This window comes from Physeter macrocephalus, chromosome 1 (genome assembly GCF_002837175.3).
Source record: "Physeter macrocephalus isolate SW-GA chromosome 1, ASM283717v5, whole genome shotgun sequence".
Classification (NCBI taxonomy): domain Eukaryota; kingdom Metazoa; phylum Chordata; class Mammalia; order Artiodactyla; family Physeteridae; genus Physeter; species Physeter macrocephalus.
The window spans coordinates 132,483,808-132,497,436 of record NC_041214.2 but is presented as its reverse complement, the minus strand read 5'-3'; the positions used below and the strand labels follow the sequence as shown (position 1 = coordinate 132,497,436).

At 37.6% G+C, this 13,629-nt stretch overlaps 1 protein-coding gene across 1 annotated transcript in view; it reads left to right on the top strand.

Moving 5' to 3' along the window:
* Nucleotides 1–7,796: 7,796 nt before the first annotated feature.
* SAMSN1 (SAM domain, SH3 domain and nuclear localization signals 1) overlaps nt 7,797–13,629 on the top strand; it is a 205,982-nt gene continuing 200,149 nt past the window's right edge. Inside the window, exon 1 of the mRNA XM_007100004.4 lies at nt 7,797–7,847. Within this exon, the coding sequence (XP_007100066.3) occupies nt 7,818–7,847 (30 nt within the window). The 5' untranslated portion in view covers nt 7,797–7,817. The remainder of the gene's footprint in view (nt 7,848–13,629) is intronic.

Genomic DNA, 13,629 nt, shown 5'->3' with positions numbered 1-13,629 from the left:
CGATATTAAGAGGCAAAAAGTGGGCTACACTATGGGTTCTTCACACGGAAGCTTTAATCTCAGAAATTTGGAGTGAGTACTCATTGTTCTGAAGCATACCTTCCCCAGAAGAAGATGGTTGGGGATTGAAGAAAGGGAGAAGACATGTCCTGGAGAGGGGATTTTTTTTACGTAGGGATGGTGGAGATCAGATTTTAGCAACATATTTCTAACCTTTCTTTAATGTGCAACATGGGATTTTTGTCATCATTTTAGTGTAAAAATTTCAATTTTATACCCAGAGAGACAGTATAGAAGGACATTTTAAAATTTTGCGTATCTTCTTTCTCCTTTGCTCTCTGTCCCCTGATATTCTCTATATTTATTTTCCTTCATACTTATCAATCTATTTGTTGACATGTTTTCCTGTTGAATGTGTCATGCATTTTATATTGCCCCTTGTAGATTGGCATGCATGCACTACTCACTAATTCTAGTTTATCTTTCTTCTTCAATGACCAGTGTGTTTTCTTTTTCTCCTTTACCTGAGCCTCCTTTTCTCCTCTTTGGAAAATCTGCTTACTGCTTACAAGGAGTGCCTTGAATGCTAAGTCTATAATTCAATCACTGATTTTTAGACAGAATCCAAGGGTTGTATTTGAGGCTGGCCTGACTGTGTTTCTGCCATATGCCACTGAAATAATCCATTGTTTATCACTATTTCATTGTGTTTTTATACAGTTTCATACTGCTTGGGTGTGATATGGCACTGTTAGCTTATCCACTTCAAAATTAACCAAGCCAGCTGGAGAAATGTAATTTAGAGGGGTAGCACATGGGTATGTGAATGCTGACATCTTGAAGGTGTTCTGGGGGTGTCTCTTATGTTTCTTTATACCCTATATTCACCCAAATAAAGCATGAAAATTAAAACACATATCCACACCCACTCCCTCACATATGCATAAAATATTTGCATTGTTTAGGTTTCACTGAAATATCAAGAAAATGAAAACAATAGTATATGGAGTTCTTTTAAATCATAGCAAGTGTGTGGTATTTAAATATAGTCAAGCATGCTGTGATATCTAAATAATGTCTTGATGGTTATTTCCAATATTCCTTTGCATATTTTTGTCTCATTTTATTATCAAATATTGTATCTATTTAGTTCTCTCTTTCTGCCTCCCTCCTTTCCTTTTCCCCTTCCTTTCTTTTTTTCCTTCCTTCTTTTCTTTCTTCTACAAATACTTACTGAGCATCAGTTATGACCCAGAGATTTCAGTGATGAATAAGATAGGCAAGGAGATGTTGTATAGGTGAGACATACCCCATATAAAACACTAAATAGTGAAAGCATGATTTTCAACAGTGGTAAGTTTTATAAAGTAAAGCCATTGTTATATGATAAGAGATAGATGGATGATGGTGAGGTAACTATATTCCTGTAGAAAGTCAAGGAAGATATCTTTGAGGTGGTAGTATTTGAGTTGACATCTAAATGATGAAAGCCAACCAACCAAAGGAGGACCTGGGGCTCAGTGTTCTAGACAGACAAATAGCACATACGAGCTTTGTATGGTTTAAGAAACATAAAGCAAGCCAGGAATGGTAAATGAGGGGAAAAGTGGAAAGACATCAGTTCAGAGAGGTAGGCAGGGCTCTGTTCATGTAGGGTGCTGAAGGTCATGGGGAATGGGTTTGATTTTATTCTAATTGTAACAAGAAAATATTGGAGAGTTTTAAGCAGGGAAGTGATATGGTTTGATTTATGTCTTGAAAAGATCATTATGGCTACTGCATAGCAAATGAGGAGGACAAGGAATGGAAGCAAGAACTGGGAAACATAAACACAAATGCACTAAAATGTTTTGTCCTAGACTACAAAGTAAGTCATAGAACTAGAACATTTTCCTTCTGACTCAAAGTCCAGTTCTCTTTATCATTTTATTAAATTGAAAATATACCTTTTGATTTAATCATTTTATATTTATTTTTCTATTGTTTTGCCTCCAGACAAGATCTTCTCAGATTATTCTAGCAGTTACCAAATTATCCCTTAATTTATTCTTCTCATAGATTGACTTTGCTAGGTTATAGAAGCATGTTATACTGTCTTTATTAAGGCATGCCCTTTAGTGAGGGTATGCTTTGTGCATGTGTTGTATCTTTAATTAAAGGTAAAAATATGGTTCTAGGATAAAACTGAACAGATTAATACCTTTCCTACTGAGAGAGGACATTGAGAAATAGGGCAGTAGTGGAGAAAAAACTAATTTTTAGTGCTTACAAGTGCTTTTTATCAATGGCTTCCACTGATTCCATTTAATTTTCCAGGGTAAAAATGATTACTTTTATAAAATAACACATCTAGAGAAGTGTGGGATAATTCATGCACAGTTTAAAACGTGAAAATTTTAGATGAAAAATAGATATTATCTAACCATCCTAAAATAAAATTGAACAGAATAAAACTGTTGCCAATATCCACAGTAAAAAATATCTTATTTTTCCTCTTAATTTGCTTATTCATTCAGTTCTTCATTCAACAAATCTTTATGGAGTAATTTGTGCATGCCTGAGATGGATGCTCTCACAGATCTTTGACTTCTGAAGTGCTAATCTCTCTTGGTTTGTCCATTTCTTATTTCTTTGGATAATTTACTTTCCTGACATGTATTCTGGCAACTTAGTTATGATGTTCTTGCATATTTCTGCCAGATTGAACACTTTCATCGTGTTTCTCTCCTGTCAATCCCTTTCTCTGCTTCCCTGGCTCCTTATCCCCACACTCTTCTCCCTTTGTTAGAGTCACTTGATCTTGCTTGCATATTCTAGCCCCATACATTCTTTGTAACTTGATCTGCCTTTAATCTGGGTATACTTAAGGGATCTTTTTTGAGTAACTTGCAGGAGACAACAATAAAAGTCAATCTTACTACTAGTTCTGCTTGTGGTTCCTTTGTTTTCAAGTTCTAATGATAATGCTTTCTTCAGTCACTAGTTCTCCACTTGAAATCCTTTTTTTCTCTCAGATAAGGACACATTGTGTTAGGCTAGGAATCCTAGCCTTGAACCATAATTCCACATCTGGGTCAGACTCCTCTGCACATTGTTTACTTTGGACACTTCTGTCTCTGTATTTGCTTCATCCCATAGTATATCACCCCAGGTGATGGGATATAACCTCCTGCTTGTGTAAGCCAAAAGAGATTCTAACGTCTTTCCAGACATCCATCTCCTACTCAAAGGAACTCACTACAATCTGCTTGTTTTCCCACTACCTCACAATACATACACTGACATCTCTAAGGTCACAAATAATGTTCTATTTGGCATATCCAATGAGCATGCATCAGAGGTAACAGTCTGTTTTGATTTTTTGCACACTTGTCTTCTCTAACCCAGTGTTTTGCTGGTTCTCCTCTCTTCCCTGCTTCTTCCATGGGCTTATTGCTCATGACTTATCCTTTAAAGTCAGTGTTTCTCGGGATTCTATCCCTGACTCATTTGTCATTTTAAATACTCAAGGGGTGATCTTATCCATTCTCTTATTTCAACCCATATACCCCAGCCTTAATCCTCATGCTATAGGTTCATATATCCGACTTTCTGTCAACCACTCATCATCACCTTGATCCTAATATTTCAGAAACAGAATGTGTCAGCTTCTCTCAAAATTCCTCCTCTTTCTAAACTTCCTGTTTAATCATCTTCCTCTCCCACAGTTCCGTATCTACACAGTCATAAGTTGATAATTTTAATGCTTAAGTACTTCTTAACATTTTCAGCTTCTTTCCCTTTTATCTACGCTACCTCAATTCTGGCTGGACCATCAAAACAGTCTTCTTATTGGTCTTCCTGCTTCTAATTTTGTCACCTTCAAGCCCATCCTCTAAAGAACTGACAGAAAACTGCTATTTAAGATGTCAATAACACTACATCAGGCTGTTCCTCATTATCTACAGACTAAATTTCAAACTGCTTTGACAATACGTACAAGTCATCCATGATCCAGCTTCATCCCCCTGGAACTCTGGTTCAGCAACACTGAATTACTTGTAGTTTTCTACAACTTTTTCCTCATGTTTGTGTCTTTGGTCCTGTGGTCTGTTTACCTGGAGATTTCCCTTCCCCTACCTGGCTGATCTCCCCCTTTTACCTGCCTCCATGGCCAGCCATCTACTATTCATCTTTAATTTAATGTCATTTTCTCCATTTCTTTTAGCATAACCACTATAACACTGGCATTCCTGTTCAACCTGCCTCTGCCGTGCTGAGTTAGATGTCCTTCAGCTATACTCCAAGGTACTGTGTGCATATCTGTATTGTCTTAATTTTCTGTTTATGTGTCATAACTTATTTTGCATCCCAGTTGTACTTGGCTTACCACTAATCACAAAACACAGCTCAGTAAATACTTATGTGTTGCTCGATTTTCAAGTAAGCTTATTAGAATAAAGAGGCAAGATGAATGCTGTTAGTCTCTTGGCACTAGTCTTTCTCATTCTTAAGCATTTTACTAAATATTTTGGGAATGGTTGTATTGGGAGATTTATTTTCTATATGGAAGAGAGACAGTTTAAAAAATCATAAATAAATAAAACTGAAATCTTCCAAATGATATAAATCTTGTTTCTTTTCTAACTTCATGTTTCCACCAACTGAAATTAATATTCATCAAAAATATGAGTAGTCTTCTTTTTTACAATCATCTTAATTTCAAAGGAATTGAAAGGATGTATCTCTTCTTGAAACATTTGTTTTTATTCTTAATCATGTTGCTAATTCACTGTATGATGTTGATCTTGGATAACATGATTGATGTTTCTATTTCTTTTCTACTAACTACTAATTTCTCCTAATAATTACTAAGGCTAACGGGATGTCCAACTTATAAATTGTGTATAGAAGCTATTTTTTAATAATGTATCATGATTAATGTATACAATGAACAGGTAAGCCCTCAATTTTTAATGTGATACTATTTATTTATTAAATGCGTTTTGCAAGGCACTATTCTTGAATGTTTTATCTATAATACTTTTAATCTCATCATAGTCAATAAAGTATTATTATGTTTATTTTACAAGTGAAGTAACTCATATATGCAACCACCAAGTAACTTGGTGAAACATACCTGTTATGGACTGAATTGTGTCCCCCCCTAAGTTCATATGTTGATGCTTTAACCTCAGCATGACTGTATTTGGAGATAGGGTCTTTAAGGAGATAAATAAGGTTAAATGAGGTCATAAGGGCGGGGCCGTCATCCAATAGGACTGATGTCCTTATAAGAAGAGGAAGAGACCCCTGGGGATATATGTACACAAAAAAAAGAGAGCAACACAGCATGTGAGAACACAGCGAGCCATCAGCAAACCATGGAGAGAGATCTCACCAGAAACCAACCCTCATGGCAGCATGATCTTGGACTTCCAGCCTCCAGAACTTTGAGAAAATAAATTTCTGTTGCTTAAGCCACCCAGAACACCCTGTGGTATTCTGGTATGGCAGCACTAACAGACTAATATAATGCCCAACTAACAAGTAGCAGAGTGGAATTAAACCCAGACAGGTTGGCTTCAAAGTCCATTCTCAACTATTACACTGGCTTATGAATTTGCCTTGACTTCTAGCTCAATTATAGAATGTTTATAATGATTATAAGTTAATATATTTAGTTGAGTAACTTCATGCATATTTTCTTTTCAATAATTATTTAATATTTCTTGGAAAGCAATTTTGGATGATTTATGAAGTTCTTTAAAATATGTTCATGCCAGGCTTCCCTGGTGGTGCAGTTGTTGAGAGTCTACCTGCCGATGCAGGGGACACGGGTTCGTGTCCCGGTCTGGGAGGATCCCACATGCCGCGGAGTGGCTGGGCCCGTGAGCCATGGCCGCTGAGCCAGCGCGTCTGGAGCCTGTGCTCTGCAATGGGAGAGGCCACAACAGTGAGAGACCCGCGTACCGCAAATAAAAGAAAAAAAAAAATATGTTCATGCCCTCTGACATAAGAATATTTATACCCTTTGATCCTATAAAGCAGAAAATAACACACCATTGTAAAGCAATTATACTCCAATAAAGATGTTAAAAAAAAGAATATTTAATTGTCTAAATAGTTAAATAAATTTTTATACAATGATATAATGTAACTATTAAAAACCATTTTTGGAAACTATTTTATGAGAGATGTTTATAATTTTATATTTAAAAGAATGCAATATTATGTACACAGAACCATCCCAACTTTGTTAAATTAGCTACTTACATTAGTATCTATACATATTAAATTTAGCATACATATAACTATGCATATAAGTATGTGCATGTACCCATATATCCATACATAGATACATGGTAAAAAGAATGATGGGAAATTATACCAAAATATTAACAGTGGTTTTCTCTGGCGGTGAATTATGGATGATTTTCAATTTTTCTTCTTTATGTACTTTTTGTATTTCTCATTGAATATAAGTAGCATGTATATATTGTTATTTTCTAATTAGAAAAAAATCTCAAGTTGTATTATTGGGAAACAGTTAACAGCATATTCAGTAGCTTTGCTGAGTTAATTTTGCATTCCTCCAGCTAGAACTCTCAGTTTACTGTCAAACAGCATCAAGCTGCTCTAGGTTCTCAAGTTCTAGAGCACTGATAGTTCCTTAATATCTCCAATGACTGTTATTTATTTATTTATTTATTTATTTATTTATATTTATTTTTTTTGTGGTATGCGGGCCTCCCTCTGCTGCGGCCTCTCCCGTTGCGGAGCACAGGCTCCAGACGCGCAGGCTCAGCGGCCATGGCTCACGGGCCCAGCCGCTCCGCGGCACGTGGGATCCTCCCAGACCGGGGCGCGAACGCGGTTCCCCTGCATCGGCAGGCGGACGAATGACTGTTATTTTTAAAACTAAACCAAAGGGAGCATTTTTGTATTATTTTCTTCTTCAAACTGTGCTGACTGAAGGTGGAAAAGTCACCCAGTGTTATCCACTTGGAAGAGTCTCTGATCCTAGAAACCCTAGCTGCCATAATGCCAAGGATGACCAAGAGGAACTTAAATTATGGATGCCTGTGAAGGCCTGTTTTTTTTTTTTGGTCTGGTTCCCTCTGAGTATGATGATATTAGCCACTTAATATCTTTTTTTGTGTGTGTGTGTGGTACGCGGGCATCTCACTGCTGTGGTCTCTCCCGTTGCGGAGCACAGGCTCCGGACGCGCAGGCCCAGCAGCCATGGCTCACGGGCCCAGCCGCTCCGCGGCATGTGGGATCCTCCCGGACTGGGGCACGAACCCGTGTCCCCTGCATCGGCAGGCGGACTCCCAACCACTGCGCCACCAGGGAAGCCCCCTCTCCAGCATTTTAAATTCACAAACTTTAATGCTACTTTACTGTAGTTTTTTTTTTTTTAATCTAGAGTACTGGAAAAAGAGTAAGGAAGCAAAAACTAAAAATAAAATAATATAAATAAAAGGGGGAGGAAATGAAAATAGTTTCGAGAGAACACAGGGTGTAATTGTGGGGTGTGTAAGAGCAATAATCTAGCTCTGTAATTACGTGATTCAATATAATACGTACAGGTGATTAGAGATGTCATATATTTTTCATTAACCAGGAAAATTCAATATGGATATAGAGTCAATTTTCCACTCTTCCTTTTCCTCCCAGTAGGTGCATATATCTGGAGAGTTTTATTGAGAGAGAAAGAAAAAGAGAGAGAAAAAGCCTTCCACCTTCTAATACTCTTTGTTTCCAAGTGTTCTAATGATGACTCTTAAGTAAAAAAAAAAAAAAAAAAAAAAAAATCAAGCGATGAAAGAGGAATCATGAGATCATTCAACCATTTCATAGCTCAGGTATATAAATGGGTTTTCTCCTTAAATTAATTGAATAGGGAGAACACAAGAAAAGCATAATGGGTCAAATCTACTCATGACAAACTAAGTTAACTGCATGGTTTTGAGCTTTTTGGAAACGTCAAAATAACTATATTGTTGTGTATCACATTATCAGTTGGAAAAATCTAGCATTAAGGAGTAGCCTCTTGGAAGTGAATTTTCAAATAAAAACAAGTATTTTAATACAAAAGAATAAGAGAGGGGTATTAGGAGATGGATATGGTCAACCTATTTGCAGTCTGTTTCTTCAATTTTTTTCATTTAGTCATTCAGTGTATTTATTTTAGTGTCTCTTAGTTATTAATGACCTTTTTTCTATATTTTGTTTAGCTATGTTAAGTTTTTTAAATGGTTTTACTTCATGACTTTAAATATTTGAGGTAGGATGTACTAATTGGAAAGGGGATTTAAGTATGTTAACTGGATAAAGCACTTGTTAACTTAAGAAATATAGCCCTCCTGGTATACAGTGAAAACAGTAAACAATAAAATATTTCAACCAATGACAGTGACTTAGATCAGCGGAAGTTGGAGAAAAAGCACACATGGAATTATTGTTTATAAAAAAATTCTATAATTAGATGAAATAAGCATGTTTTTCCCTGTGGAATATCTGTTAAGACATGGTTATAGTTTTATCATGTAGACTTATTCTTTTCAATGGGAATTTTGAGGAAATTTTAGCTAGAGCACAAGCAGGAAGGTAGCAAAAGCTTCTAGGAAATTGAGCTGACAAGAGTACCTTTCGTTTATCAAATGTGTACTCTACAAAATGAGTTCGCACTCATGGTCTCAACAACACTCTGAGGTAGGCAATAAGAAAGCTAACCCAGTGATTTTAATTAGGGGGAGCAGCACGAGGTATTTCAGCGGTTTTAAAATTGTATTCTAGATCAGTGCTTCTCACCTTTACTATGCACACATACCACCTGGGGATCGTGTCACGTGTTAGATTCTATTTAGTGAGCTTGGGGTGGGGCCTGAGATTCTACACTTCCACTCTGCTCCCAGGTGATGCTGATGGCCGCTCTGAGAAGGGGCTTTGGAAGTTCTAGGACTGAGTTTGTACTGCCTCAGAGCTAAGATGGAAAGTGTGGAGAGATCCAGTAGAATCCTTGAGGCTCTGGCATCACTGTGATCTGATCATATGTTGAAGTTGCATATTGGATTTTATTTGAAGAACATCTTTTGGTCCAAATTTTGTTTTCTTAACCATTGGTTTCAAAGTATTGAAAAAAAAATCCCACTAGGCTTCCATTATATCTCTAGAAGTGTGTATCATTAATCTCTCAGGATGTGTTGCTCTTCTCTAAAGTAAGTGAAATCAAACACAAAAGTCTGCAATGTAACTGCGATTCTTTAACTGATATTATATTTATAGTAAAACTGCTAGTAAGTGGTAAAATCAGAGGTTGGATCCAGATCTTCTGGGTCCAGGGATCTTGATGCTATACAATATGTTTATTCAAATATTTCTGGAGATTGGGAAACAAATATGGCCCTTTTGTTCATGGTGAGTAATGGAGGAATCATTGGCTTTGTTAGAGGATTTCATTTAAAAAATTAGAAAGCAATAGTGCATGTTGGAAATGACAATGTGATGAGGTGGGGGAAAGACCTGCCCCTTCCTATTTATAGGTCATTCTTGAGTATCTTGGGAAATAGTGGATTAATTGGTTAGAGAATTTAGAACTGGAAGGGATCTGGAAGATTTTCTAATTTGAACATATTATTGCAGTCACAGAAGTTAAGTAACTAGTCCCAACGTCACTCAGTGGCAAAATTTGAACTATGCCTTGGATCTCCTGATTCTTATATGAATATTTCTGCACTTTTTTTTTTAATCCTATAACAAGCCTCCTACCAGTACTGATAAAGTGAAGCCATTGTGGTGGGTTGAAGATTTCATACATTTGGTTTCTACCTTCATGCCCCGCCTCCAACTCCCCTGCTAGACATATTATTTGATGAAGATGATATAAATAGGAGCGAAGCAGTAGATAGTGGGACGAACAGAGACCAAAGAATATACCCTGGGGAGCTGAGCGCCAACCAAATTTCATAAATACTGTTTATTATTCACTGTAGAAATGGCCTTTATCATGCATGCTTCAGATTCTTTGGTGTTAGTGCATTCTGGTGCAAGAACCCCTTGCTGGGATACTGGGTGAAAGGTAGAATTTCATGACAGGGTAATGTGAAGCCATGGTTAAAATAGGTGATGACACTGAAGGAGCTTTCATGAGTACAACAAAATATTTTGGATATCCAAAACCAAAAATATTTATTAATATAATTATTATTTTAGCAGAGTCATCAGTATTTATTGAGAACTTGTATGGTAGGCTGTTCTAAGTGCTTTATACATCTTATACATTTAATTCTCAAGTGCATGCAGTTTCAAGTTTGTGTTTTGCCAGAGTGATAAATAAATGAGATGGCAAAGATAGCCCGCAAATAAGCTTCTGCCACTACGAGATTGAATTTTCATTGAATTTGTAGTTGTTTGACTTAATGCACCAAATCTTCTGGTTTCTTGGGCATCCTGTGGACACACATCTTGGCCCGGTCACTTTAGAGCTCTCACCTTTTGTTTCATCTTGTGATGTAGAGCCTTCAAATGACTCTGAGGCCTGCTCTTTTCTCTTTAAGTTACCTAGAACTATTTAAAACATATCAATATTTTCTGTTTCTGTTCTCTCTCCATTCCACCTCGGGAACAACAATTATAAACAGTACACCTGAAACTAGTATAATATTTAAAGTCAACTGTACTTCAATAAAAACTTTTTTAAACATTAAAAAATAAGTGTAAACTATAAAGAAATGCTTATTTTAGGTTCACTAATTCTCAGTTCAGTACTTTTGACACTAATGGTTGAAGTGGTCTAGATTTTGCTGTGTCTTTTTTTGTCAGTCCAGACGTTTAATTTTTTGTTTCTTATAGGAACATCAGGTTCATTTTAAGGGATCAAAATACTTGCTTTCTTAGATATACCCTTAAGTTTACCTTCTAATCCATTGTTGATATAGCAGCTATAAATGTTAAACCTGAAATATCTACTGTATGTTTCCTCTGGAGGAAAGAGTTCTATGAGGTTGATAACCACTGTATAAAGTCCATGACTAACTGATCAATATGTGTGTGTGTGTGTGTGTGTGTGTGTGTGTGCGTGTGCGTGTGCGTGTGTGTTCTCTATGTCTAGTGTCCTGGATGTTAGGGAATGCCAGTCTTCCTTCCATCAAAGCCATTCTACATGGAGATGACATAGGATATGCCTGGGACTGGGAATTCAGCACTGAATACAGCAGATGATCCTACACTCATGGGGATGGCATTCTAGTGGGAAGATATATCAATACATTATGGTTGTATAGATATGGATCTCATTCTTCTTAGTCCTCTCGCTGCTTCAGTCTTCCTCTTTGATAATAAGATCTTCTATCTTCTTTGTGAAAATTTTCCTGAACACTCCAGAAATAATATTGGTAAGACTCATTCGAATATATACATTTGTAATTTTGGATTGTCATCTGCTTTTTTATGTGCAGATGTATTTTCTCCATAGCTAGACATGGTAAGTTTTTACTCACAAAACTTCTGACACGAAATGTGTGGGTTTTTTCTTTCGTCCAGCAACCAATTCTCCGATTCTCTGGACACAACCGATTGTCCTACAATTCAAATTTCTGATACTAACTACAAAGAGTTAGCACAGGTCCCATAGCTTAAGGGCTCAGTCCCATAGGACTGTCACAGTAAGTCTCAGGTTTCCATCTATACTTCTGACCCACTAGCTATAAGTTCAGGGAGTTCTCAAAACCCCCTCCTCAGGTTCAATAATTTGCTAGATGAGCTCACAGAATTCAGGAAAATAGTTACTTACTATGAACAGTTTATTATAAAAGATACAACTTAGGAACAACTGAATGGGAGAAATGCATAGGGTAAGATATAAGGGAAGAGGCATAGAACTTCCATGCCCCCTCTGGGTGTGCCCCTCTCCTAGCACCTCAGTGTGTTCACCAACCTGGAGGATCTTCAAACCCCATCATTTAAGGGTTTTATGGAGGTTCCATTATGTAGGCATGATTGACTAAATCGCTGGCCATAGGTGATGGAACCCAATCTTCTTCCTTCCCGGGTGGCCTGGGGTGGGACTGAAAGTTCTAATCCTCTAATCACATGGTTGGTCTGTTTGGCAACCAGCCCCCAACCTGAAGCTACTCAGGGACCTATCAAGAGTCACCTTATTAGTATAAACTCATGTATGCTTGCAAGAGGCTTTGTGAATAACAAAACATGCTCTTATCATCTTTATCACTCAGGAAATTCCAAGGGTTTTAGAAAATCCGTGTCAAGAACTGGGGACAAAGATCAAATATATATTTCTCATTATCACACTAGATTTTTAAGGGCAAGGATTACTACACACATATTACTGCACACATATTCAGTTGCAATAGATCTTTCATAGTGACATGTTAAAATGCCAAAGCTAGCAACTTTCCTCTACATTTTAGAGTAGTCAAATTCCAAGCTGAGCTCACAAACCGGAAGGGTGAGAGGTGGAGTAGAGGTGAAGTTTTCAGAGTCACCGTAGTAAATTAAAGGTTCAAATAGAATCTGATAGGAACTTAATGATAGTGCTTAACTTCGAGTGAAACGTGGCTGCTGAATGCCCTTTCTGAGCCCGCAAACACTGTTAATGTGCCGTTTCTCTGCATCACCTTTTGGACAGGACTTAACTCATATATTATTGTATAAATGAATCACAACTTTTATGGCTTGTTGTCTGTAAGGAAAAGCCAGAATTGCTTTAAGTGTAGTCATCAGCTTACGGCTGTTATTGCTCAGCGCTCCAGAAGACAGAACTCCTATGGCTGCAGATTGGCAAGTTACCACCAGTCCACTGTGCTGTAGATGGGTAGACGTTTAACTTTCCTGGCATGGCTTGATTTAACCTACTGGCCAATCCACGCAATTAGCTTAGGTCTCTTAGAGTCTCTCAACACTGAGAGAAATATAAAAGTCCCAAGAAAAAAATGCTTTATCAATGACTAGTTTCCTCCTCCCCCTATATTTCCACGTTGTGCTGCAAGTCAAGTAGACAAATGTAGAAATTCAAAGGCCCGTGTGATTTTTTGCTGTTTGGAATTTATCTCAGCAAATGAGGAGATGATGTCATATCACAGGGGAAGTGTGATGATAAGTGCGAGGACAAGTCATCCCTTAACAAGGGAAGATTAATGTGCTGTTCTAAAACGGAACTATTACATGTGCTGTTTACCCAAAAGAAGTATGAAAGTGAACAAATGGAGCTGTCAGACAAAGTGCTGATGACATACAAAATATTGAAATAAATAGCTGATGATGCACAAAGCATCGAAAGACACGTTGATACCCATGTAGGCTCCATTGCTCATTTATTTCCACATGGTTGTCCTCTTCTGAATGTGATAGAGCTTTTGCTCTGCTAATAGTCTTCCAGATGGGGTCTTCAGAGTGACAAGGGATCAGGGAGTTGGGCAGTTTTCCATTGACTATAAAATAATAGAGATAAAAAATTAAAAGGGGCTTCCCTGGTGGCGCAGTGGTTGAGAGTCCGCCTGCCGATGCAGGGGACGCGGGCGGGTTCGCGCCCCGGTCCGGGAAGATCCCACATGCCGCGGAGCGGCTGGGCCCGTGAGCCATGGCCGCTGAGCCTGCGCGTCCGGAGCCTGTGCTCCGCAACGGGAG